The sequence below is a fragment of the Durio zibethinus genome, chromosome 21 (genome assembly GCF_047325235.1).
Source record: "Durio zibethinus cultivar Kanyao isolate XHJ-2024 chromosome 21, ASM4732523v1, whole genome shotgun sequence".
NCBI classification, from domain to species: Eukaryota; Viridiplantae; Streptophyta; class Magnoliopsida; order Malvales; family Malvaceae; genus Durio; species Durio zibethinus.
In genome coordinates this window covers 9018681-9046552 of record NC_143182.1, presented here as the reverse complement: position 1 = coordinate 9046552, position 27872 = coordinate 9018681, and the positions used below count along the sequence as shown (strand labels likewise).

The window sequence follows — 27872 nt, the reverse complement described above, 5'->3', positions numbered from 1 at the left end:
AGCCTCACTTCAAAAACTATTAAACCCCCTCCATCAAATGACAAATCTTCCACTTGAAGAAACCCTAACACCATATATCTCATAAATTTTCTGAGTGTCTCTCAACAGACAGCTTCTTGTTTTGCTCACAACATCAAACTACAACACAAAGAAAATGCAAAATTCTTTTAAAAAAAAAAATCTCATTGAGAAACACGAGAAAGGAATATTGGAATGTATATTGGATACGGGAATGCAACTTTGTCAAAGCTATAACCCCTACAACAAGAAGCTGTTTCTATATGGGGTTTCAGGTTTTTCTTTTCTTCTCTTTTCCATTTTGCTTTGGACCCAACTCATGTGGGAAAAAACAAATTATAAGTAGATCGTCTAATAATAAAGGTAAAAATATGGTATACCTGCTACTTGATGAAAACTTAATGTAGTTACCCATAGGATTTAAAGTTGATCAAGTTAACAAGAGCGTATACTATTGATCATATAGACCTTGTTCCAAATCTTTAGACTAATCTCATTATCTCTGCGAATTGGAAATTGTTTAAACCGGAATCTATGTACAAACATGAAGAAAGAAAAAAGAAGAAAATCAAAGGCAATTGCCCAAAAAGAAATTAATGACAGACTTTCCTTAAAGAAGTTTGCACGATAACCAAATAGCAAGAAAATTCTTGATGTGCCAAAAGGAAACCAGAACAGCTAGTTTCTAATTTCTTTTGATGCTAGTTCAATATCTTCTTCATTCTAAACCACACAAGTACACTCAACTCAAACTTACAATATATATATTCGATTTATGACCTATGGCAAACACATTTGTAATGGTATGCACTATTGATTGGGTCATTTCCTTCGACTGGAACTTGCTCAGCTCTACAGTTGTACTTGCATCCTCTACATTCATTATAACTGCAGGTAGGCGCTGTGGATCCAATCATCAATCGCCTTGAATTTCTATTCATCTTTGCTTCATTGCTGCCCTGTTGCCTCCAAAATGTTTCAGTTAGAAAGTCTCCAATCATGAAAGAAGTAAAGCAAATAAAGGGATTTCGTAATGAGAAACGAAGCTAAACTTTCTAGTTTGTAGTAGTGCTTTTGAAATACCCTTACCTGCAAATGCGATGGAAGCGAATGAGAGACCCCTTGTTGGAAAGGTAGTATTACTTGAGTTCTAGATCCTGCAAAATTTGAACTTAAATGTGGCATGAAAACAAGACAAATACAACATTGTTTACGAAGCAAAATGGAAGAATATCCCAGTTTTATACATAGAACTATTAGAATTTTAGCATGTCAATTTAAAAAGCTATAATAATTAAAGCTTCCTTTCAGGCTTAGGAAATGCATTTCCTACATTAAAGCCTAGTCAGAAATCTACTAGGAGGATTAATAAAATTATAAAAAAAACACATGGAAAGATGGTTTGAAGGCAAGGAAAGGAACAGCTAGGGGCTGATTATGACCTTCTACTGCATGTGCTGCAAGGAAGAAGGTGAAGAGTAGTAGCAAAAGTAAGTAGCTTAGTTTAATGTTGACCATTCTTCCCTTTTGTATTGGAAGTAAATCAGAAGGTGATATATATGAAGGATAAATGAGACAGAAGGACAGAAGGAAAAAAAAAAAGAGAGAGAAAGAGAAAGAGTTGTGGTCAATCAATGACTATAAGAGATAGACCGGCAAATCTTTCAGTGACTCAGAGGTGCACAGTGCACACCTAAAAGAGGTCCCGAAACACCCAGGCCGATGTACTGTTTGTTGGAAGCTAACATGGGAACAGCAGATTGACTTTTGGAGTTACAAAAATGCCCATTGCCTTTTCTTGAGTTTTGTCCAAGGAGTGGTTAGATTACTTTGATTTTTTGGTGGGGGTAAAAGGGAAATTTGAAATGTGGAGGGAATCATTTACGTTTTGGACTACGACAGCATCTATTTGCAAATTTTTTTCACATGTTTTAAAATTATTTTTAAAATTTTTAAATTTTTGCTTAGATTATTAAAATTAAAAAGAAATCCAAAGATTCATATATTTTAATCAGGTATTCTATCTATTAAAATTAAAATTTTTATTTATCAATTTGTAAATAAATTTATAATAATTTGAAACAAATCATATTTTTTTTGTAATATTGTAACAATTTTTCAATATCTTAGATTTTTTCCTCAACTAAATTTATAAATTTTGTTGGAATTTCAAAATAAATAAATAAATAATTTTTTACTAAATTGAGATGATATTGATTAGATAAATTTTATTGAAAATTTTAACCTTTGAATCCTAAATGTAATTTTTTTAAATTTATGAGATATGAAAATAAATTTACTAGAGTTATATAATTTATCAAATTTTATATTTGATAAATTAAAAAATTTATTAGATATATATTTAAAAACTTTTAAAATTAAAATAAAAAAATAATTAAATAATTTCACTAATAATTAAAAAAAATGAGAACAAAAGTGGGATCCAAATAAAAGCACCATTAGATTACAGTTGTGAAATCATTTATATGCACTTAAGATGAATGGACGTACAATGAATGACCCACCAAAAGAAGCATCCAGGATTGGGAACTGCTCAAAGATCCAATATATAGTCCCTAGATGAATATTGTAGAAAGTATAAACTAATAGTCATAGAAAAGAATGATTGATTCTCTTACATTATTTGGTTAAGGGACCTCAAAGTCCTAAATCACAGAATTTCAGATTGAAATAAATATTCAGACATGGGGAATGATGAATTTTTTCAATGAATCCAGAATGAAATAAATATTCAGACATGGGGAATGATGAATTTTTTCTCCATCCCTCCCCCAAAGAAAGAAACTTATTTCACTTAAGATCTTTTTTCCCAAATTCCAAGCAGATAAACAAAATTTCCAGGCTTCAGCTCTAAATGACGTGTTGGCTAATCATCTCAGTTGCTAAGCGTGAACCATCAGCCATTGGTGGGACTGGAGTGAAGATAGACCGGATAATTTCAGATAAAATGATAAAAACATATATATTTATTTTTAAAAAATATATTTTATATTTATTCGTATGATATAATTAATATTTTATATGTATTGATATAATTAAGTATATAATATAATACGAATAATATATTTAATTTAATATTATTATATAAATATATATTTAACGTATTTAATATATTTATTTTTATATATTTATATTATATTTAAATTAATTAATTAATTATATTATATATAATATATATAATAAATCAATAGTATTCATATTTAATATTTAAATGTATTTTATAATTAATATTATATTTATATTTTAATAATTTATATTATTATATATGTCAAATATAATACGAAATGCAATAAAGAAAACAATGAATTATCATGTCAAATTGGAGCTAGGCCTGTGCTGCGCCTGCACTTTTTCCTCTCAACGGTACTTCTTCCACATCTCACACGTGTCTGTTTCCTCCCTCGCTTTTTTTTTTTGTCATGATAAGAATTTTTTATTTTTTATGTATTACTAATTTCTTGACCTGTCTTTTTCTCTGAGTCATTGGAACCTTGCTGTAATTTGAAAAGTAATTTAATAAAAAAATGTCGTAAGCATTAGGCCAAGATGAGGCGTAGTTTAACAAATGTATTCTTATCTTTTTGGGTTCTTCTTCTTGGCCCATAATTTCTATTTTAAGAGGCCTACCGGCAATCAGCTCCTTTAGGTGGAAAACTAAAAGAAAAAAAAAGAAAAACTAAGTCTAAAGTTTGACAAGAAGGTCTGGACTCTGGAGTCTATGGCTGGACCATGGATCTTGGAGGAAATCTAGAAACAATCCCAGTAGCTTGCAGCACTTTGGGTTTGGATCACCAGCCCATTCAGTGACGCTCACTCAAATATATATATATATATATATATATATCCCAAAATTGAGTTACAGCAAATTTATTCTTTTGTGCTTAGTCCAAATGATAAAGATGAAATTGCAAAAATCTTTTGATTCAAGATAATTCTACAAAATTACAATAATTCTTTTGATTTTTCTGTTGAATGGAAAATTTAACTATTATTATGTTGAATAACTTTTGCATCAATTTAGCCGTTGCATAGCAATTGGGAGTAATATTGTCTTTGATCAAAATTTTTATTAATTTTTTGTGATCTTTTCTTGCACTATGGAGAAAGGAACAACAATAGAGAGAAGGGGAAAAAAAAGTGAGGGAAGAAAAAAAATGAAAGAAGGAATTTGTTTTTTCTTTTTTCTTGTTTTTGTGTTTGGTAGGAAAAGGTGAAAAATAGAAAAAAAAAAAGAAAAGAAAAGAAAGAGAGAGATTAGAGGTAAAATTGTAAATAAAATATTTAATTTAATTAGAATGAGTGTTTTTCTCTCATTAATAATACATATAAAAACTAATCCATGTTATCTTTCTATTGATTTAGGTTACGTGGCATATTTACTATTTATTTTTTACTTCTCGAGAAATTGTTATAAAAAAATAAAATGTAAAAAAAAATATTAAATTGACTTAAAATAGATAATTACTTAAAATATAACACCAATTATAATATGATTAGCTTATATAAAATTAGAATTATGCATTTCATTATTTAAAAATTACATATTTTGTGTATAATAATCTTTTTAAAATAATTTTTATATCAAAACAAATTTTTTTAAAGCAAAAGACAACTAGCAAAAATATAAACCAAAATAAAATTTACAAATTTACAAATCATATAATGTAATGGAGCTCAACTTTGGTCTAATTAAATTTTATATATATATATATATATATATATATATTAAGTACCAGCTTGAACGTTTCTGTGATTTGGATTCTATTGCAAGTAGCCATCCGTTTGTGTTTGTAAAACAGTTGAGGCTTGGAAATTCCCGCGAATACCCGACTTTACAAGAATACCTAACCTTGCCGCTAACCCTTTCTCTCCCTTGGTTCCGCCAATTTCATTCACACCCAGAAAAAAACATGTCAATGCAGGCAAACAATCCCTTTCCTTTCCTTCCCATTCTCTTCCTTCTCAAAGAAAAGCAACCTCTTTCTCCCCTATATCATCACTCATCAACCATGCCATTACCAATCATCATCAACAAATTCTACGAACCTTATTAACTCACAAACTTCCGTTCATTACCTTCCTGTTTCAGCTCTTTTTCCCCCTTTTTTCTTTTCCATAACAACTGATGGAGTCTCAAGAACCAAAAGTTACCAGCTCCACTTCGATGCCTTTGATGTACTCGAACCGGATGATGTTGAAAACCATATTGGAAAGTAGCGATGGCGAGATGGGGTTGATTGGTAAGACAGTGGTGGTTGGAGGGTGGGTGAAATCTTCCAAGGAGGTGAAAAAGGACCCTGTGCCATCGCCACCTGCTGCAGCTGATGCTTTCCCCGTTTCTCAAAGGCCTAAGGACGTAACCTGTGTGGAAATTCTTCAATCTCGAATCCCGTTTTTCAGGACTATTATCAGGGTTTTGGGTGGTTCTGCTAGTTCCCCTGCTGTTCGAGAAAAGCTGGAGTCTTTGATTCCCAAACCACCTCCTCCTTCGACATTCTTTCTACAAATTAATGATGGCTCTTGCCTTTCAAGTCTTCAGGTACTCTCAAATCCTGTATTGTTTTTCCTGTTTCTAAAGAGATTGCTTGATTATGCAAATTCCTAATTGGTATTTGAAAATTCTCAGGTTGTGATAGATTCCGCTAAAGCTCCAGTGTCTGCAGGCCAGATTCTACCAACTGGAACATGTATATTAGCTGAAGGTGTTTTGGAAAAACCTTCAGCACATGGAAAACGAACAATTGAGCTTAAAGTAGAGAAAGTTCTTCATGTTGGGACAGTAGAGCAGGATAAGTATCCATTGTCAAGGAAAAGATTACCCCTTGATTCTTTAAGGGATTATGCCCATATTCGTCCTAGGACAACTACGGTATTCCGTGCATACATTGCTATTTGTTGGACATTCTGTCATAAGAAAAATAACTTAAAATTGAACCTAACATGCTCTATAATGACTATGTTGAACATTGCAGGTGGCATCTGTTACACGAATTCGCAGCACCCTAGACTTCGCAACCCACACATTCTTCCAGAACCATGGTTTTTTACTTGTGCAACTGCCGATCATAACGACTACAGACTCTGAAGGGTTCAGCGAAAAGTTTCTGGTTACAACTCTTCTAGGAAAGACAAGCAAGGAAGAGCCAGTCGGTGTTAGTGATGCTGATGGTGTTAGCCTTGAAACAGTTAAGGCTTCTATAAAGGACAAATCAAGTCTATTTGAACAACTCAAGAGAAGTGACAGCGATAAAGAATTACTTGCTGCTGCTCTTCAGGACCTGCGGAAAACAAATGAATTAGCGCGACAGATTGAAGCAAGAGAAAAATCCAAACCAGTAACTGCAGTGAAGCATGACTTAGTGAACTTCAATGAAGATTTCTTTGGTCGCCCGAGTTATTTAACTGTTTCTGGTCGCCTTCATCTGGAGAGCTATGCATGTTCTCTTGGTAACGTTTACTCATTTGGACCCAGATTTCGAGCTGATAAAACAGTGTCCGCCAAACATGCGGCTGAAATGTGGACGGTTGAGGTTGAAATGGCTTTTTCACAATTAGAGGTAAGACTTTGCATCTTCAAAGCTCTAGCGATCTTATGTAGTTTAATGGTCATGTTAGATAGATATTTCAATTGCATTGTCATTTAGCTCTTCTCCCAGTCCTTAGGTAGTTCAATTTATTCTTTATTTGTAGTATGCCAAATTACTTTTGCGCTTCTTTCATGGGAAAATGTTCAGTTTCCTCCAAACACTGGAATATTTCCCTTCCCTTTTTGGTGATGTAAATTTTGTGGTTTTCAGGCTTTACACATCATAAGGAGTTGAAAATATCTCGAAACAAAAAATATATATTTATTGCTCATTCAGCTTATACGTGAGAATTTATACATATTAAGATCTCATTGATAGCTTTGATTGGAGTTTCCAGGACGCCATGAAATATGCAGAGAACTATTTCAAATTTCTCTGCAGCTGGATATTGGATAACTGTTCAGAAGACATGAAGTTTCTCTCAAAAAGAGTTGACAAGACTGTTACTCATCATCTTGAATATTTGACATTATGTTCTTATGACAAGATTTCCTATAGAGAGGCAGTAGAAATTTTGAGAAAGGTAAACCTGTACAACATGTACTTCCTATATTTATGCCCAGCCAACATATCAACCATATCTTTAGCAACTTCTGTCCGCAAAAGTTTTGATTTCATTCTTCAACACCAGGTCACAGATAAGGCTTTTGAAACACAACTTCGGTGGGGCGTCCCTTTAACAGCTGAACATCTAAGGTATGTATAATGTAGCTATTAATCTAGAAGTATGAAATGCAACTGTTCTTACTATCCGTTTTACTCCATGGCAGCTACTTGGCTGATGATCACTATAAGAAGCCTGTAATTATTTATGATTATCCAAAAGCAGTTAAGCCATTTTATGTACGCTTGAATGATGATGAAAAAACAGTTGCAGCATTTGAGATGGTTGTACCCAAGGTAAGTCTAAATGTCTCTTATGAGGTGAAGAACATCTAAAACAAATATCTTCTGGCACCAAAAAAGGTGTGGGGGTTTAGAATGGTTATAAAGCTGGATAAGTTGTATGCAGATTGGAACCTTGATTACAGGCAGCCAAAATGAAGAGCGCTTTGACATGCTAAATACAAGGTAATGCCATCCATATTCTACTGTTTCATTACACCCTATTTTGTAGTCTACCGCAAATGATTTGCAAATTAACGTTGGGTAATTTTGGATTTAAATGAAATTGGTGACAGTGCAAAGCACTAACTAGTTTGCATGATTATTAGCAAATTAAAGTTACAAAAGCCAGAATTATTGGTTAAATGGGCTTTAGTGCTCTAACTTGAGAGTTTCCAGTAAGTAATGGTCATGAGAATTAGTTAAGTTTTTGGCTGTTGATCTGGTGCTATTACTTGTAGCTTTTAGCTTTGTCTTTGTGATACTTTTAGTCATTCACAGGAAATACTTTGAAAGTTGATAATGTTTTTATTGCAAAGAAAGAACTAATAATATCAGAAGAAATATTGCTGAAACTGAAAAACATATAGACCCTGTTGCTGCGAATATCCCACCTCTTCCAAACCGAGTTTCTGTACATTTTAATTTTGGTTTATTCATGTGGAATTAACTATTCTCAATATTTCCTCATTGATCATTGTCTGCTGTGGTTTTCTGATTACAGGATCAAGGAATTTGACTTGTCAAGAGATCAGTATGAATGGTACCTAGATCTTCGCAGGCATGGAACAGTCCAGCACTCTGGATTCAGCCTGCAGTTCGACCTGATGGTTCTCCTTACCACTGGCCTCACTGATGTCAGAGATGTGATTCCTTTTCCCCGTAGTCATGGCAAAGCCAACAACTAAGAGGGTGTCTTGCCGAAGTACATAAAAATAGATATATCAAGTTTCAACTTGCTTGTGTTTCAAATGAAGAGAAACTTGTGTAAATAGATGTACTTAATGCAACATACGAGAAATATCTTACTCTTATAGTTAGAGATTATTCTTGTTTATACCAAGTGCACAAAAATGAAAATAAACTGTGGAATTTATTAAAGGAAAAGAAACTAACACAGGCTTGCAAATCCTTTGAGCAAACTTATTTTGGGACAACGCTCTAGGATTTCAAAATCTATGCATGAACTATCACCACTGTTCCCTCCAATGAGTTACCATTGTTTGAATCAAGTGGGAAGAAAAATGGATAAAGCTCATACCAAACATAACAGCTACTGTATAGGACCTGACATCCCTTCCTGTTGTTACAAAAGTTTGGGAAATTTCCAACAGCAATTGCTAGGCATTGAGCACAATCTATCGGAGATAGGCCCTTGTGCACTGCACCAATGCATAAAGGGTCACAAATGGTAACAATTTGGTTTTACTTTTCCCAAGCCCTTCATTCTTTGGTATGACAGCTTCTGATCGAATTTTATCCGTCAGAGCTCCAAGTTTCTTTGTTAAAACTTTGAGGATCTGTGACATTTTCAACATTAAAGTAGAATATACCAACCGATGTGTTAACGTCTCCAACAAAATTCTCTTAGCTATACCGTAGAAAGCAATAGTCGTACCAAATCCTTGCATCAGTTTGATTTGGAAAGTCTTGGCGGATTTGCCTTGCTGCATCTTGTATGCAACTACTCTTTACTGCTAACATCTCCTCTGCATTGAGCAAGACCATAGAGTTTGTCAGGGTCTCTTCCAGAGGAAGTTGCAATATAACCAGTTAAGGAAGATTTAGAGACCATTTCAGCTAATAAGCGATCAATGTTTACAGCTATCTGACTACTGTTATTTATGTTGGTGTTTTCATTTCAAAAATTCCCCAAAGGATCAGCCCTGAAACTGCTCAGAATTAGAAACAATGACAGAAGAAGAATGTATAATAAATCCATGACTATTTTCTTGCAAACTTGAAGCTACCCTTGTGTTCAGGCTTATTAATGGCCCTCCGGATTGGCGATGATGTAGAAGTGGGAAGTCAGAGAGGCAGACATCCTGGACTCCCTGTATTTCAACCACCGAAATAAGTGCAAAACATGGGCCATGGTTTCTAGAAAGTCTTCCCATTTTATCTTTCTTTTTTTTCATTTTTTCCCAATAGATTTATCAAAATGATTGTTTAATGTCCATTGACGAAGTATGCTCAGCAACCAAATAATGAAGCTTCATGGGCTAATAATAATCTCTAGGCTTCATGAAATAAAAGTAGGAATCCAATCGGTTTCCACTACGCAGAAGATATTTCACAGCCTGTGCGGCAGATGCCTCTTTGCTCCTTTCTTGTGAACCATTTTGGCATGGACATTCTCAGCACTTCTGATGTTATGGAAAGAGGTTATTTGTCATCAATATGGGGTAACATACACACACATACATACATACATACATACATACATATATACATACATACATATATATATAGAGAGAGAGATGTCATAACGGTTTTGAGACCTCCAGACGTAATGTGTTTTAAAATCGAGAAAAATAAAAGGGAGTCGTCATCGATCTTTGTTAGGGTGTGATTGACCACCCAAAAGTTTATCTTTTTAATAAAATTATAAAAACGGGTTTAAAGTTTATCAAAAAGATAAATTTTGATCTACGAAAAATTAGATTAGGTTCGGGAGTCGATTACGTGTGGGAAAAGATTAGCACCCCCACAACGCCCATAAATTGGTACCATTTAATTATGCGCTATTTTCGGTGTTGGATAAAAATGGTTGTGACTTAAAATTTAATACTAATTCCCTTCGTTTTAAAAAATATTTTTGCTAAAATTTTTATTTAGAAATATTGAGAAAATATTTAAATTAAAGAATTATCTTAAAATTCTTCAACATTTAGGTAGAATTTAAAATAACTCTTTTTACTTAAGATTTAACACAACAATCCTTAAAATGAAATAACACTCTTTATAGAAAATTATTGGTGACTCTTCAACATCTAGGTAGAGTACCAAGAATTATTTCTTTCGGAATGTTATTTTTTTTATTTTGTAATATCATAATTTAAAAAAATATATTATTTTTTTTATTATAAAATATTTTATCACCAAGTAGTAAATAAAAATTAAAGACAGAATAGTGCAAATAATTACTGATAATAACATGCTAACGTATGTATGCCAATGAATGTTATGTAAGATGAGATGCAATTTAAAAGTTGGATTCTTAAGTATAATGAGGCCACCCCGACTCTCCAACATCTAAGCAGAGCTTAGGTACGACTGTTTATATTTAAGATCGTAATTTACTATTATACTTTTTATTCATTAATCTTATTATCGATGCGAATTACGAAATCGTATGAAAAGGCTTAACGAAGTAAAGTTTCCTAAATACCCCATCATCTAGGCGGCATTCGGAAATAAATTACTTCAAATGAGATTTTCACACATGTCTTTAAGATTTTTAGAAAGTTTTGAGTAAGGGCTTGAGTAGAGGTTTTAAAGGTTTGGTTTTAAGGTTTAAAGGGTTTTAAGACTTGAATTTTATGATATGGAAGGTTTAGGGTTTTGATTTTAGAGTTTGGAGATTTTAGGGCTTGGGTTTTGTGGTTTGGGGTTTTGATTTAAGGGTTTGGATTTAAGGGATTTTAGATTTTTAGGGGTTTCAAATTTTGGATTTTAGGAGATTTTGGATTTTAAGGGGTTTTAGAAACCTAAGATTTTGAAAATTAAAAAATAGTGTTTAAGATTTTATTTTTAAGAAAATACGAACATCTCTAAAAATCTCCAACCTCTAGGCGGATTTTCGAAGCAAGTTAGATTTTAGTGATTTTTGAAAATTAATTAAAAATTTCTTATATATATTTTCAAAATTTATTAATAATAATTCTCCAACATCTAGACGAAATTATTTCTTTTGAAAAATATTTTTTATTTCCTTTAATATCTAGGCAGAAAAAATAATAATAATAATAATAATAATTATTTTTTGAACATTTTTAATATATATTTTTAATCGTTTTCATTTTTATTATTAAAACAATGAGATGTTTATTTAACAAATTTAAAAATTTATTATGCAAGAATAAATGAAAAAAAAACTCAAAATAATAAAAATAATAATATAAAAAAATTCAAAAAAAAATTTTTTTTTACCTAAATCGGATCGGTCAACAGTCTGGTTAATGCTAGTTTGGATAGGACTGATCGGTTCTGGGTTCAGTCAACGGTTCAAGCTAGCGGTCTACGGTTCGATCCGAGTCAAACCAATTCAATTGGACCAATCAGTAGTTATTGGAAGAGCGGGTCACGGGTCGGGTTGTGCGGATCCCAGGTCGAATCCGGGTCAATGCGCGAATCCTCATTGGCCTAAAACGACGCCGTTTTGCTCCTTAGTCTTTTATATATAACTAAAAAAAAAATTTTATTCATTATGTTTTTGTTTTAGAAAAAAAAAAAAGAGAGCTCTGAGGAGAGCTCCAGAGCTCTCTCACCGTCCGATCACCGGACCACCGTCTGTAGTCATCTGGGTCACCGTTGGCGGTCACTGCCGACAGTCGTCGATGATCGAAAAATACCAAAATACTCTTAAAAGCGCTTTTCAATGAGCTCTTCCTAGATCTGACCTTCTTTTTGTCGAAAATAGCCCCGATCATCGTAGATCGGAGCCCAAAGTTTCTGTTTCCCTTTTTTTCTTTTTCCTTTTTTTGTTTTGTTTTGTTGAAACAAGACTGACATATATATTTTTTTTTACTTTCGCAGGTAGCTTTGGCGCTAGGTTCCTCCCTACGAGGAAAACTGTTTGTCTTTATATTTTTGTTTCTGTTTTTGCGTTTCTATTTGGGTATGGGTTTGGTGTGGTGTTTGGGGTTGTTGAAGGAAGAGGCTTGGAGGTTTCGAGGGTCTATTCAAAGGCTTTTCATGAAGGGTCTGCTCCTTGTCTGATAGTTTTCAAAAATTGGGGGTCCGACCGAGCCAAAGGAAAAAAATTAAGAGTTTTTAAAGAGTTCAAAAGGGTAACGGGTGGTGGTTGTAGGGTGGTTGTAGGCTGGTGAGCATGGGTAACTAGTGGTGGCTGCAGGGTGGCTGGTGCCAGGCATCAGCCGCTCTACTTTCTGCCATTTTTTGTTTTTGTTTCTTTATTTTTTTTATTTGTTTTATTTGTTTTATTTTTTTATTTTTTTATAAAATTAATAATTTTTTAAAAAAATATTATTATTATTATTATTATTATTATTATTATTATTATTATTATTATTAATAGTAGACCCGGATAAAATCGATGTCTACAGTTACCCCTTTTTGCACATTACTGAGAATCAAGAATAGGGCAAAGATAAAGACAATGATTTTGTTCGAAAGTAAGTCATGAATTTTTTTTTACAGGTCAGGTCAAGTGATAAAGAAAACGATATCGTGTGTTGAAAAGTAAAGAATCGATTAAAGCAACACCGAAAGTCAAATAATAAAAAAAGTGATCAGGACAACACTGCGAGTCAAGGAATACCAAGATCAAGATTGAACTTAGATTGAATCACAAGTCATAAACAAAGAGACCGGGATTAAACCACTAGTAAGAAAAATACTAAAGATCAAGATTAAATCGTGAATCAGAGAATAAAGAGATCGATATTAAATCACGAGTCAAAAAATAACAACAATCGAGATTAAACTATGATTTTAAATTAAAGAGATCGGGATTGAACCGTAAATCGAAGAATAAAAAGATCCAGCTTAAATAACGAATCAGAAGATAACAACAACAATCGAGATTAAACTGTGATTTTAAATTAAAGAGATCGAGATTGAATCACGAATCAGAGAATAAAAAGATCGGGATTAAACCACGAGTCAGAAAGATAACAATAACAATCGAGATTAAACTGTGATTTTAAATTAAAGAGATCGATATTGAAGCACGAATCATAGAATAAAGATATCGAGATTAAACTGCGAGTCAAAAAATAACAATAATCGAGATTAAACTGTGATTTTAAATTAAAGAGTTCGGGATTGAACCGCGAATCGAAGAATAAAGAGATCGAGATTAAACCGTGAGTTAAAAAATAACAACAATCGAGATTAAATTACAATTTTAAAATAAAAAGATTGGGATTGAACCACGAATCGAAAAATAAAAAGATCGAAATTAAATCGCGAGTCAGAAAATGACATTAACTTGGATTGAATCACAAGTCAAAAAATAAAAAAACCGAGAATAAATCACGAGTTAGAAGCTAACAACAATCGAGATTAAACTGTGACTTTGAATTAAAGAGATCGGGATTGAATCGCGCATCGAAGAATAAAAAGATCAGGATTAAACTGCGAGTCAGACGATAACGACAATCGAGATTAAACTGTGATTTTAAATTAAAGAGATCGAGATTGAACCACCAATCAAAGAATAAAGAGAACGAGATTAAATCACGAGTAAAAAAATGACGTTAACTTTGATTGAATCACAAGTCAGAAAATAAAAAGACTGAGAATAATCCACGAGTCAGAGGCTAACAACAATCGAGATTAAATTGTGACTTTGAATTAAAGAGATCGAGATTAAACCGCGAATCGAAGAATAAAAAGATCGAGATTAAACAGCGAGTCAGAGGATAATGATAATCGAGATTAAACTATGATTTTAAATTAAAAAAATCAGGATTGAATCGTAAATCAGAGAATAAAGAGACCGGGATTAAACTGCGAGACGTTAACTTGGATTGAATCACAAGTCAAAAAATAAAAAGATCGAGAATAAACCATGAGTCAGAGGCTAATAACAATCGAGATTAAACTGTGACTTTGAATTAAAGATATCAGGATTGAATCGTGAATCGAAGAATAAAAAGATCGAGATTAAACTGTGAGTCAAAGGATAACGACAATCGAGATTAAATGTAATTTTAAATTAAAGAGATCAGGATTGAACCACGAATCGAAGAATAAAAAGACCAGGATTAAACCGTGAGTCAAAAAATGATGTTAACTTGGATTGAATCACAAGTCAGAAAATAAAAAAATCGAGAAGTAACCACGAGTCAGAGGCTAACAACAATCGAGATTAAACTGCGATTTTGAATTAAAGAGATCGAGATTGAACCGTGAATCAGAAAATAAAAAGATCAAGATTAAATCGCGAGTCAGAAGATAACAACAATCGAGATTAAACTACGATTTTAAATTAAAGAGATCTAGATTGAACCACGAATCATAGAATAAAGAGATCGAGATTAAACTGTGAGTCAAAAAATGACGTTAACTTGGATTGAATCACAAGTCAAAAAATAAAAAGATTGAGAATAAACCACGAGTTAAAGTCTATCAACAATCGAGATTAAACGGTGACTTTGAATTAAAAAGATCGGGATTGAACCGCGAGTCAGAAAATAACAACTTGGATTGAACTACAAGTTAGAAAGATAAAAGAGACTGCGATTAAATCACAAGTCAGAAAAATAATAAAATGATCGGGATTAAACCACGAGCCAAATATTGACGATAACTGGATTGAACCGTAAGTTAAAAAGATAAAAGAGACTAAGATTAAACCGCAAGTCAGAAAAACTATAGAAATGATTAGGATTATACTACGAGTCAAAGATTAATAACGATTGGGATTAAATCTCAAGTCAAAAAAATAAAGAATCGATCGAGAAAACACTGCGAATCGAATTTATGCCTGGAGGTTTTAGAAGTCATGCCTGGAGGTCTTAGGAATCATGTCCGGAGGTCTTATAAAATCAACTGGGATAACACCGTCAATCAAAAAAATAATGAATAGATCGGGATAACACCGCGAATCAAAATTATGTCCGGAGGTCTTATAAATCAAAATCTTTGAATGTTTCTCTTAATCAGAGACAATGAAACTTTAAAAATTTAAAAATCTTTTATTTAAAAGTCTTGAAAGTTGTGCGTAGAGGTTTTAGAGATTATGTCCGGAGGTCTTGAAAGCTATGCTCGGAGGTCTTATAAAATCAACTGTGATAACACCGTTAGTCAAAAAAATAATGAATCGATCTGGATAACACCGTGAATCGAAATTATGTCCGAAAGTCTTACAGAATCGACTGGGATAACACCACAAGTCGAAAGATAAAGAATCGATCAGGATAATATAGTGAATCGAAATTATACCTGGAGGTCTTAAAAATCATGCTCAGAGGTCTTACAGAATCATGCCCGAAGGTCTTACAGAATCGATTGGGATAACACTACAAATCAAAAGATAAAAAATCGATCGGGATAACACCACGAATCAAATTTATGCCCAGAGGTCTTATAGAATCTCAAAATCTTTGAATTCTCTTTATTATCGGATGCAATGAAACTTTAAAAATTTGAAAATATTTTAAAACATGGTTTTCACTTGATCAGAGATTTTTTAGACTCTAAAAGTCTTTTTTGAAAAAGGTTCCCTCTAAACAAAGGCTTTGAAATCTTGATTGAAATTGGTTCCTCTTAAACAGAGGCTTTGAAATCTTGATTGAGAACGATTCATCTTAAATAGAGACTTTAAAACTTTAAAAACATGCCCATTTTCTTTTTTTTTTTTTAATACTTACAAAGTTGATAAATACAAACATGATACAAATGTCTATTCTCATCAAATGATGCTATTGAAAATGTCAATGCAAATGTCAATGCCAACGTAAGAATACAAATGCTTGATACATTTGACTTTTTCACAATGCAAATGACAATGTCCTTTTCATGTAGATGCCTCTACAAATACATTTTCTTAAGATGCAGATGCCATGATGCAAATACAAATTCTTCTTATGGTATGAATGCAAATGTCTTATACAAATGCCAATGTAAGTGATGTAAATATGAATGTATTTCTTGTGATGCAGATGCAAGCGATGTAAATGCAAAGACTCTTCTTGCCCTCTATTTTTAAAAAAATTTTTGTTTAAATTTTCATTGTTTCATTTTCACCCAAAAAATGATTTCAGTATTATGTACAAAATACTCAAATAATCTCTGAAAATTTTTAAAGTGATCAAAAATTATCCCACATAAAGTATCTTTGTAATTGAATGAAAAATTTTAAAACTTAAGACTTTTGAATCTCTTAAAAATTAATGATTACTATTTGGAAGGCTCATGGGTGAGATAATTGACAATTCAATTTTTTTCATTGGTGGCATATCTCATGTAAAGCTCGACAACAGTTGCAAGGATTTCTCTTGGGCTTACAAAAGATATAATTTTCTTAAAATACTTATTTTATTGAAAACGTGATATTTCAATATGAGTCAAAACTAGCCATTACTTTTCAAATAAGATTTGAGAAGAAAATAAAGCTGACATTTTTTTTTTTAAAAAAAGATCTTTAATGGGTACTGGTCCTTTAAAAGGCTTTATATCAAGACCTTTTATTTCGAATAGAACCTTGAAACTCTGAAATTCATTATGAGGCCTCAAAAATGACTTTAGCTCTAAACTGCCCTTTTGGAGTTTTCGCCTTAGAGCTATATTTTTTCATCAATGGAAAATTCAACAAGTATATACAAATTCAAGGATATTACTCTTTAATCCAAGTATCCACATTTGATCAAAATAGGCTTTTCAGGGTGTGTAATGTAGGCTAAGGTTAAAGGTTCTGACAAAAAGGATACATAGGCTCAAAATATGTTATTCAGGGTGATTAGGCTAAGGATCCTAGTGAGTATTCTCTGATTTTCTTCTTTTGCCCTTTTTTTAAAAAATATTTGGCTTTAATTTCAGCAACTTTACTCACTTTTTTTTTTTGCCTTCAATTTTCATTTTTAAGGTACATATTTTTTTTTTAATTTGATTTTTTTTAATTCTAATTGAAGCTTTAGATTCTTATCTCTAAGGTTTCTTTGTTTTGCCTTAGAAATACTTAACTTCATCTTTAGCTATTCACTTTCTTGAATCTTGAAATTTCAATTGAAGCCTTGTTTACTTTTTACCCCAGACTTTCACCTCTGAAGGGCATGTTAGATGCTTTCAATTATCAAATACTTTTGTATCCTAATTTTGCCTCTTAATGTAGAAAATGATCATTGACTAGGGTGCATTTTAGAACAAAAAATTTAATAGGCTCAAATGGGTAGCAAATGGATAATTTTTATATATGAGAAGGATAGAAAAAGATGATCATTCATCATTTCAAACATGACCATTTGGTTGGAAGAGCAAATCATTGAAGATGTCTCTTTTTTATTTTTTTATCTTTTTTTGTGATGCCACATTTTTTTTTTTACTCAAGGTTTTAATGGCGATCAAGTCATATAGGATTGATCGTATAGTTCAGAAAGGCTCTTTAGGCTCCAAAAATTTTAGCATTTTTTTGGTGAAAAAAAGAGAAAATGTATAAAGGTATAAAATAAATTGTCTTAGGTAGAAAGAGATTCTCTTTTTTTTTTTTAATGTGCCTTAAGATATGGAACAAAGGGTATTTAAGAAAAAGGCTCAAGCATTTTTGTATCTATAGTCATAGCAAAATTTTGACACACATGAAATTATTAATTGAAAAATTTTAAAAAGTATCTGATTTTTGAAATTCAAAATAAACTTCCAAAATTAATCTCTTTTATTCTTTGCCCAAGAAAAGATTCTCGATCCTTTAAGGTCTAAACTTAAACTCACATTCCTTGAAAGGTTATGGTTGATGAGTCCAATCATTTAAGTTATTAGGGACATAAAAGTATTTGAAAAGGTATGGAGGTATTTGATGAGCTTTTTTCTAATAGTAATCACCATTTCCTTTAAGAATCCTTCCATCTTTTATTGCAAAATAAAACTTCATTTTTTATTTTTTTTTATTTTTATTTTTTGAAATCTTAAAAGTTACTTATGTGGGACTTTTTATTCAAAAAAATACATAAAGAGAAAATTTCATGAAAAAGATCCAAAGTATTCAATTTTTTTAAAATAAGTTAGATAACTCCTAAAGACACAATGCACATGTCATACATACATAGTAAAAAAAAAAAAAAAAAAACCATCCTATCCTGATTTTTAAAACTTGACACCTCCCTCTTCATCTCAACTTCTCATATTTAACAATTGGATAGAGTCAACAACTTTCATTGTTCTATTACCTCTGAAGTCAAAATGCCATTATTGATAAGATCTTCAACATTTTCTTTTAACTATCTGTATTTTTTAGTTGAGTGACCAATTACCCCCATATGATAATCACACTTGTCATTAGGATCATAACCCCTTACTGATGGATTTGGGGTTATTTTTAGAGGTAGAGGAGTAAGATATCGACCTTCTATTAGCAAAAGTAAAAAGTGAGAAATAGGGATGAACAATTTCTCTTGATCATTTCTTGGTCTCTTTCGATTCTTTATTGGTCGGGTGGTAGATTCAAATGTAGGAACAAGATCATGAATGACCATTTGAGGATAGAAATTTGCTTGAAAGCTCAAATGTTGGCTTGGTTGACAAAGATATAGGTTTTGAGAGATATGGCTTATGACAGGGTGATGAGGTTGATAAACAGGATAAAGATTATACGGGATAAAACTATTAGGTAGATGCCTCTCCATTGTCATTGCTTGTACCTTTTTTTATTCTTTTTTTATGTACTTTTCTCTTCAATATCTGTCACCTCTTTTAACTTACCTGTCACTTTTGATTACATTTTCTATAATTTCACCAAAAATCACCATGTCCAAAAAGTTTTTAGAGACATTTCCAATCATTATTCTTCAAAAGTTCGATGAAGACATATTCACAACCATTATTATTATATTTTTTACAGGGACTTTTAGACATCCAATTATTAAAAGTGGACAGAGGCATCAATTCATAAAAATTTAGGCCAAAAGAAGTTTTCATTCATTCCCAAAAGTACCAAGTTTACACATCACGAACTATTCTAGGGCTGAGGCCAAAAAGTGCTAGACCTATTCTTGCTCCCTCTTGTTTCGCCTAAGAAATCCAAAAATAATTGACTATAATTACTGGGGAGGACAACCATTTACTTTAAAAGCTTTTTATTCATCATCTTGACCAATTTTACTGTTGCCTGTAGCACCGCCTACCATTTCGACATGGATCAAAGAAAGGTTCTCGTGAATAACTAGCTTTATCTCGACATCAAAACTCATATATCTGACTTTCATCAATCCCTACACCCTATGTTTCAAAGCTGTACAGTTTTTTAAAGAATGACCTACAACACCAAAATGGTATTCACATTAGGAATTTGGGTCATACCATTTAGGAAAAGGTGGTTTATGAGGTTCAATAGGGATAGGGGCAATGAGGTAGTTCTCTAGGAGCAATGGGAATAACTCTGTGTAGGACATAGGTATTAGATCAATAGGGACTTTTCTTTTGGTGTTACCAGAGTTTTTCTGTCTTATGGTTGGTTTGCTTTGTTGAAAAGGTACCGATATAGTTAGTCTAGAGGTGAATTGAGAAACTATGGATTGAAGATTGGGCTGATAAAATGGTGATTAGATAGCATACTGAACAAGTGATTCTGAAATGTGAGGTGGGGGACGTAGATTCAAGTGTGGAATTTTTTAAGGTCGCATGATATTTGGGAGCCTAATCCTAGGTGCTTGGAAAAGAGGTTGGAAGTAGTCATAAGAAGGATTTGGGTACAGGTTATGACTCAAAATAGTTGGTGATGGTTGGTTGAAGGCAAGCGATTTTGATTTAGAAATCAAACTTTTGAGCTCAGCCATCTGTTTGTCTAGTTCACCCATTCCTTTCTTGAGTTCGTTCAAACTTCGATCACTGTTTAAATCACCCAATGCTTTAGTTTATTCTGGAAAAATGCTAAGACTAACAGGAACCGATTAATCTTGACTCGATAAAATTGAAAGTGACAATGATCTTTGAGAAGGAACAAACTCAACTCCACCACTACTTTTAACCATTTCTATCAATTGAGCCATTTGTCGTTTCATCTCTCGAAGCTTAAGTCATAATTCCTCTTGATTCAACTCCAAAGCACTAATCCTTGTTTTCAATTGATCTCTCATTTTTGCCATTCTAATTTCTATCAAGACAAATATTTTATTCCAGACCTTAGACCAAAAATCTAAACTATTACCCTTATTGAATGGATATCACAAAAACAAAGACACACAAAGTATGTTTATGAACACATGAATATGATGGGTAAAGAATGTCATGAAATGCATATATGCCTATGACAATGAATTTTTATATGTACAAGGACCCAAATAAAAATTTTCATCAACCATGAATGTTTATGTAAGGAATATAATGTTATACTATAGGGATTATGGGATATGAAATACAACGTATGTTCCATACGACCCTATTATTCATAAATCTATATGTATGAAATGTTATGACATACTTACATGAATGATGAGATATGTATGTATGAAATGCAATGTATGTGTTGTGCTGGCGTAATAAGGTAAACACTACCTTAATATACGTAATGAGATAAAATGCATGCACTACTTATCAAGAAGTGCATGGGATGCATGTGCATGAAGTAAAATGCATGTGCTACCTATTGATATGGATGGGATGGAATGCACGTATTATTCTATTATGATGCGTATGGGATGAGATACATGTATTATTTATTACGATGTATGAAATGCGAAAAATGAAATAAAATACAAAATTTTTTTATTTTGAGAAGGAAAAACGAAATAAATAAGGCTTGAAAATTAGCCTTTATTCAACCAATAAACAAAGAATTTTAAAAAAAATCCTTAATCTTTGAAAATATTTTTTTACCCTTTTTTTTTAATTGATTGGCCTAAAATAAATACCACATATTCAAATATAATGCACACAATCAAAGAATATATATATATATAAAATAAAAGGACTCAAGAATTTAAAACAAACAAGTAAGAGAAATAATATAATAACCATACAACAAAATAATATAACGTATAATATCCTAATTTTTGATAATTTTTTAAAAGGTGGCATGGCTCTATCCTAGGCAAGCTTCCTATGGCTCATGATATGTTAGGTTAGGATTTGTATGTCTAAAGGTTCCCAGACTATTCCTCACATCATCGCCTATTATAGACTAGTAAGGTTCTCCGATCCTCGCCCATTATGGGTTATTAACGGAAAGAGTTCAATCTGAGTGAAAGTATTTTGTTAGCAAATATGAAAATTATCACCTCACGAGAACATAGCTACTTCACTTCTTCCTAAAAAGGATAGAGCCCCGAGTATAGAGCTCATGCATGCGAGTGAATATGCAAAATGTGTGCAAAGTAATGTATTAATCAAAATAACATGAATAAATCATAACCAAAAACAAAATCAAAATGAAGTAATAACTAACACATAATTTATTTTATTTATTAACACGAATGTTTTCAAAAAATAAAATAAAAGAAATTAAATTAAATATAAAATAAAATCAATTAAATCCAACCATTGTCAATAGTGCATAATTAAAATTTTAGCCTGACTCTCAAACAAATCCCCAACGGAGTCACCAAGCTGTCATAACGATTTTGAGATCGTCAGACGTAATGTATTTTAAAATCGAGAAAAATAAAAGAAAGTCGCCACCAATCTTTGTTAGGGTGTGATTGGCCACCAAAAAATTTATCTTTTTAATAAAATTATAAAAACAGGTTTAAAGTTTGTCAAAAAGATAAATTTTGATCTATGAAAAATCAGGTTGGATTCGAGAGTCGGTTACGTGTGGGGAAGGATTAACACCCCTACAACGTCCATAAATTGGTACCATTTAATTATGCACTATTTTCGGTGTTGAATAAAAATGGTTTTGACTTGAAATTTAATACTAATTCCCTTCGTTTTAAAAAATATTTTTACTAAAATTTTTATTTAGAAATATTGAAAAAATCTTTAAGTTAAAAAATTATCTTAAAATTTTTCAATATCTAGGTAGAATTTAAAATAACTCTTTTTGCTTAAGATTTAATACAACAATCCTTAAAATGAAATAATACTTTTTATAGAAAATTGTTGGTGACTCTCCAACATCTAGGCAGAGTACCAAGAATTATTTCTTTCTGAATGTTATTTTTTTTATTTTGTAATATCATAATTTTTTTTAAAAAAAGTATTATTCTTTTTTTATTATAAAATATTTTATCACCAAGTAGTAAATAAAAATTAAAGACAGAATAGTGTAAATAATTACTGATAATAAAATGCTAACGTATGTATGCCAATGAATGTTATGTAGGATAAGATGCAATTTAAAGTTGGATTCTTAAGTATAATGAGGTCACCCCGATTCTCCAACATCTAGGCAAAGCTTAGGTACGACTGTTTATATTTAAGATCGTAATTTACTATTATACTTTTTATTCATTAATCTTATTATCAATGCGAATTACGAAATCGCGTGAAAAGATTTAACGAAGTAAAGTTTCCTAAATACCCCATCATGTAGGCGACATTCGAGAATAAATTACTTCAAATGAGATTTTCACACGTGTCTTTAAGATTTTCAGAAGGTTTTGAGTAAGGGCTTAAGTAGAGGTTTTAAAGGTTTGATTTTAAGGTTTGAGGGTTTTAAGGCTTGAATTTTAGGATATGGAAGGTTTAGGGTTTTGATTTTAGAGTTTGAAGATTTTAGGGTTTGGGTTTTGTAGTTTAGGGTTTTGATTTAAGGGTTTGGATCTTAGGGATTTTGGTTTTTAGGGTTTGAATTTTAGAGGTTTCGGATTTTAGGGGTTTGGATTTAAGGGATTTTAGATTTTTAGGGGTTTCGAATTTTGGATTTTAGGAGATTTTGGATTTTATGAAGTTTTAGAAACTTAGGATTTTGAAAATTTAAAAAATAGTGTTTAAGGTTTTATTTTTAAGAAAATACGAACATCTCTAAAAATCCACAACCTTTAGGCAAATTTTCGAAGCAAGTTAGATTTTAGTGATTTTTGAAAATTAATTAAAATTTCTTATATATATATATATATTTTTAAAAATTTATTAATAATAATTCTCCAACATCTATGCGAAATTATTTTTTTAGAAAAATATTTTTTATTCCCTCCAACATCTAGGCAGAAAAAATAATAATTATTATATTATTATTATTTTTTGAATATTTTTAATATATATTTTTAATTATTTTCATTTTTATTATTAAAACAATGAGACATTTATTCTAACAAATTTAAAAATTTATCATACAAGAATAAATGAAAAAAAATTCAAAATAACAAAAATAATAATATAAAAAAATTTTAGAAAATTCAAAAAAAAAAAAATTTTTTTACTTGAACCGGACCGGTCAACGATCCGGTAACGTTAGTCTAGATTGATCTGATCGATTTTGCGATTCAGTCAATGGTTCGGGCTAGCAATCTACGATTCGGTCCAGGTCAAATCGATTCAATTGGATCGATCAGCAGCTGTTGAAAGAGCGGGTCTACGGGTCAGGTTGTGTGGATCCTGGGTCGGATCCGGATCAATGCCCGGATCCTCATTGACCTAAAATGACGTCGTTTTGCTCATTAGTCTTTTATATATAACTGAAAAAAAAAATTTTGTTCATTTTGTTTTTGTTTCAAAAAAAAAATAGGGGAGAGCTCTAGAGCTCTCTCACCGTCCGGTCGCAGGACCACCGTCGGTCATTGTCTGGGTCACCATCGGCTGTCGCGGGTGATCAAAAAATGCCAAAATACTCCCAGAAGCGCTCTTCAATGCGCTCTTCCTAGATCTGACCTTTTTTTTGTCGAAAACAATCTCGATCAGCATAGATCGATGCTCAAAGTTTTTATTTTCCCTTTTTTTTTGTTTTGTTTTGTTGAAACAAAACTGACGTGATTTTTTTTTTGCTTTCACAGGTAACTTTGGCGCTGGGTTCTTCTCTGCGGGGAGGATTGTTTGTTTTTGTTTTTTTGTTTCTGTTTTTGCGTTTCTATTTGGGTATGGGTTTGGTGTGGTGTTTGGGGTTGTTGAAAGAAGAGGTTTGGAGGTTTCGATGGTCTGTTCGAAGAATTTTCGAGAGAGATCTATTCCTTGTCTGAAAGTTTTCGAAAAAGGGGGGTCCGACCGAGCTAATGGGAAGAAATTGAAGTTTTTTAAGGAGTTCAAAAGGAGAACAGGTGGTGGCTATAAGGTGACTGTAAGCTGGTGAGCGTGGGTAGCTAGTAGTGGTTGCAGGGTGGCTGGTGCCAAGCATCAGCCACCCTATTTTTTGCCCTTTTGGGTTTCTCTTTCTTTGTTTTTTTTTTTTGTTTTTTTATTTTTTTATAAAATTAATAATTTTTTTAAAAAATATATTTATTATTATTATTATTATTAATAGTATACCCAAACAAAATCGATGTCTACAAGAGAGAGCTTTTCTTTCATGTTTCACTTTCACATTACATGGAAACATCCTTGTGATGGAGCTTTCTGCATAAAAATCGACTGATACTTGGATTTATATAGCATTCAAAATGTTAGATCAATGGCGTTTCTTAGGTTAGGTAAGGTAGGGCAGGCTTTGTATTTTTATTTTATTTTTCTTTATGCAATCACGGAGCTTATGGAGTATTATCAACTCTGAGTCCGCACAGATTAAAAAAATACAAGGTGGAATCCATCTGCATAGGGACCGGAAATGCACTGTACATTATATGCAATAGAGAGGAGCCGGATCCTACCTATTTTCAACAGGCATTGAACGAGCTACTTATCTTATTTGGTGTCTCGCGCCTTGTTGTCCAACAGAGCATCAATCAACATGAAAAAAACAAAAATGAAAAATGATATTGTAGAAAGAATATGTCGGATTTTGTGTCTGACGATCAAATTTGACCTTAAAATATTAAAATATGTTACTAACTAATACCAAACGGATTAAAGAATAAAAAAATAATAAGATTTGGGTTTTAGAACATAAGAATTCCTCTAAATAAAAATATAATTTTTTGACAGATAAGTTTTATTATTACCTAACTATTATGAATTCATTAATAATTAATCTATTTAAATTATTTATAAACTTTAAACTTTTTAAAAATTAATTCTACATGTTAATTTTTGTTCTAAGTTTACTTACAAATTCATTAAAAACCTCATCCATACTATCTTATAGGTATTAAACTCTAATTAATGCTCTCATTTATAAAAGGAGCGGTACTTGAACTAAGACAAAAGAGTCTAGTGAAAACAATCCCTTTTCTTTTAAGTACTTTTGAACAAGTTTAATGGATAAATCGAATTTTGTATTTTGAGTATAGCAAATGCAATTTTTTTTTTAATGAAAATATTATAGTTTGATAATAAAAAAATTAAAATTAAAATTTATTCAATGTCATATGTTAAAAATAATTATATAAATTAATTGAATTAAAATTAAAATTCTAACACCAACACCAAAAAATTTCTAGTAAAAAGAAATTCATTTGGCTTTTTTACTTATTTTTTTCTTATTTAACCCTCTTCGTTTTACATAAATTTGCAATTCAACAATCGTTATTTAATGCAACTTTATTAGGAACATTGCATCTTGGGAAGAATCGTAGGAATGAAGGCTGGCAAAATTTGGCCATTCATCACCATTCACTATAACAATCTATAAGGAGTCGAAACTCTTAAACGGTTGTGTTCGCTTTCGATGGAAAAAGACTTGGAAGAGAGAAGGAACCATCCTGATTTTGTTGTCTATTATTAGGTCAATTTTCATCAGATAGCAACTATGGAGGACCTGGAAAATGTACGAATGACAAGATGGTACCTTAGACCAGAGGAGACAACAATCTATTATAACCCCAAAAAGAGCAACAGTTGCAGCAATTGTTGCCAGCTCTCATGTTGTATTCATATTTGATTCCACATTTCCTTGTATGTATCCATTGAAATTGTCAAAAGATCTCCAGAGCATTTCCTTTTTCTCATTTCGGTTTTTTAATTTTTCCAATTTAATTTTTATTTTAAGTTTTTGAAGGAAAATCATCACCACTGGAAGTTCATTTCTTCTGCTGGACTTTGTTTCTGTCGAAGGAGGCTGCACTTCAACTTCAAAACGTGTTTCTTCAGCTGATTTTGAGGTGGCTTGGGATGATTGTCGCGTAGATGGATTGGAAGATTGTTTAACATTATGCATCTGCGACAGCGACGAGGTAAAACGGAGTTTCTTTTTTTTTTTTTTAAATCAACACACCAATTGATATTTTTATCCTTTTTAATTTTCTGAATTTTTGTAATTTAAAAATATTATTCATTTTTTGTTTTATAATTTGAAAATTAATTTTTTGAAATATTTTAAAAAATAAAATAATATAACACATGGTTTTTTTTTTATTGGTTAATTTATGTCTTGGCTAACCGTGTTAATTAATTTGATAATATGTTAAATGGAATTAAAGTTCAAATGCTTGATTGTAAATTTTTATTTATTAAATATCAAATCATAAAAATATATAATTTGAATATCAAACTATAAATTAAAGGTTTTTTTTTTTTTTTGCACAAGATGAAAAGGTGGTACAACAAGCTAAAAGTTCAGCACCTTGGGTCACACCCTAAAATTCAGAGTTGAAATTTTGAGCAATAAAGTAACCACCTTACCAATTTTTGGACCAAAGCTAGCAGTTGATCCTAACAAAGGAAGTACCATGTTAAATACTTAAATTGAATGATAAATAAAGGAGAAATATATAGTCATTCTTGATTTTAGTCACTTATTTCACTTATATTAGTAAGAATGATAATTCAATCAATTTTCAATAGATTTTGATCCGATTCAATCCGACCTCTTAGAATAAATTTTTTTTTTAAATCAAACCTTGAGTCGAGTCAAATCGGATAATATTAAAATAAAATTAAAATCGAAGTTGAAGTCAAGTTTTAAATAAACTTATTTCGACCTGACTCAATTTATATATATATATAATTTAATTATTTATATAATTTTATATTTATATATCTTATATTTATTTAATTTTATATTTACATTAAAAAATCTTTTATATTTAAAAAAATAATATTTTAAAATTTTCAAATTGAGTCAAATTAAGTATGTTTTATGCAATATCGAATCAAATTTGGATATAAAAAGTTAAGTCAGATTCAGAATGAGTAAAAATTCAATTTGTTGCCATCCTTATTTATTAAAAATAAAATAATAAATAATAAAATCCAAAAACATAAAAGAAAATTGTTTAAATGATACATCAAGCAAATTCAAAATTACATTATTAAAAATTATTCAATTATAAGTACATATATTTTTTGAGCATTGAATCCGAAACTTTTTTCTGTATGAAATTTTAAGAAAATCACACTAGATATTTGCTATCTACATGCAAAAAGAGACAACTAAAGTTAAACAAACATATGATACCAAATCTCAATATGAAGTAAGTCTATTTTCTTTATTTTTAATATACTCTTACATTTTTTTTACCCTACTACTTATCAAGTTAAAGAAAATATAACAAG

At 31.3% G+C, this 27872-nt stretch overlaps 2 protein-coding genes and 1 pseudogene across 2 annotated transcripts; 1 reads left to right on the top strand and 2 right to left on the bottom strand.

The window, feature by feature from the left end:
• Positions 1-577: 577 nt before the first annotated feature.
• Positions 578-1743, bottom strand: LOC111306171 (EPIDERMAL PATTERNING FACTOR-like protein 9). Its single transcript, XM_022904079.2, has 3 exons — positions 1461-1743; positions 1108-1175; positions 578-977 (listed from the first exon to the last, which is right to left on the bottom strand). The coding sequence occupies exons 1-3, from the start codon at positions 1534-1536 to the stop codon at positions 792-794; spliced, it is 330 nt and encodes a 109-aa protein (XP_022759814.1). The 5' UTR covers positions 1537-1743; the 3' UTR covers positions 578-791.
• A 3062-nt stretch (positions 1744-4805) lies between these two features.
• Positions 4806-8617, top strand: LOC111306169 (asparagine--tRNA ligase, cytoplasmic 2-like). The gene is made up of 8 exons (XM_022904078.2): positions 4806-5578; positions 5666-5908; positions 6012-6596; positions 6964-7149; positions 7258-7322; positions 7397-7526; positions 7639-7697; positions 8236-8617. Exons 1-8 carry the CDS (start codon positions 5165-5167, stop codon positions 8417-8419), a joined length of 1866 nt encoding a protein of 621 aa, XP_022759813.2. The 5' UTR covers positions 4806-5164; the 3' UTR covers positions 8420-8617.
• Positions 8618-8621: 4 nt separating this feature from the next.
• LOC149512854 (cysteine-rich repeat secretory protein 55 pseudogene) lies at positions 8622-9468 on the bottom strand (annotated as a pseudogene).
• Positions 9469-27872: the final 18404 nt, after the last annotated feature.

Coding starts and splice junctions, on each gene's coding strand:
- LOC111306171 (XM_022904079.2), bottom strand. CDS start 1,536: ATGGTCAACATTAAACTAAGCTACTTACTTTTGCTACTACTCTTCACC. Junction 1,176..1,460: donor TGCAGCACATGCAGTAGAAG/GTCATAATCAGC, acceptor CAAATTTTGCAG/GATCTAGAACTCAAGTAATA. Junction 978..1,107: donor CGCTTCCATCGCATTTGCAG/GTAAGGGTATTT, acceptor TGGAGGCAACAG/GGCAGCAATGAAGCAAAGAT.
- LOC111306169 (XM_022904078.2), top strand. CDS start 5,165: ATGGAGTCTCAAGAACCAAAAGTTACCAGCTCCACTTCGATGCCTTTG. Junction 5,909..6,011: donor TTCGTCCTAGGACAACTACG/GTATTCCGTGCA, acceptor TGAACATTGCAG/GTGGCATCTGTTACACGAAT. Junction 6,597..6,963: donor TGGCTTTTTCACAATTAGAG/GTAAGACTTTGC, acceptor TGGAGTTTCCAG/GACGCCATGAAATATGCAGA.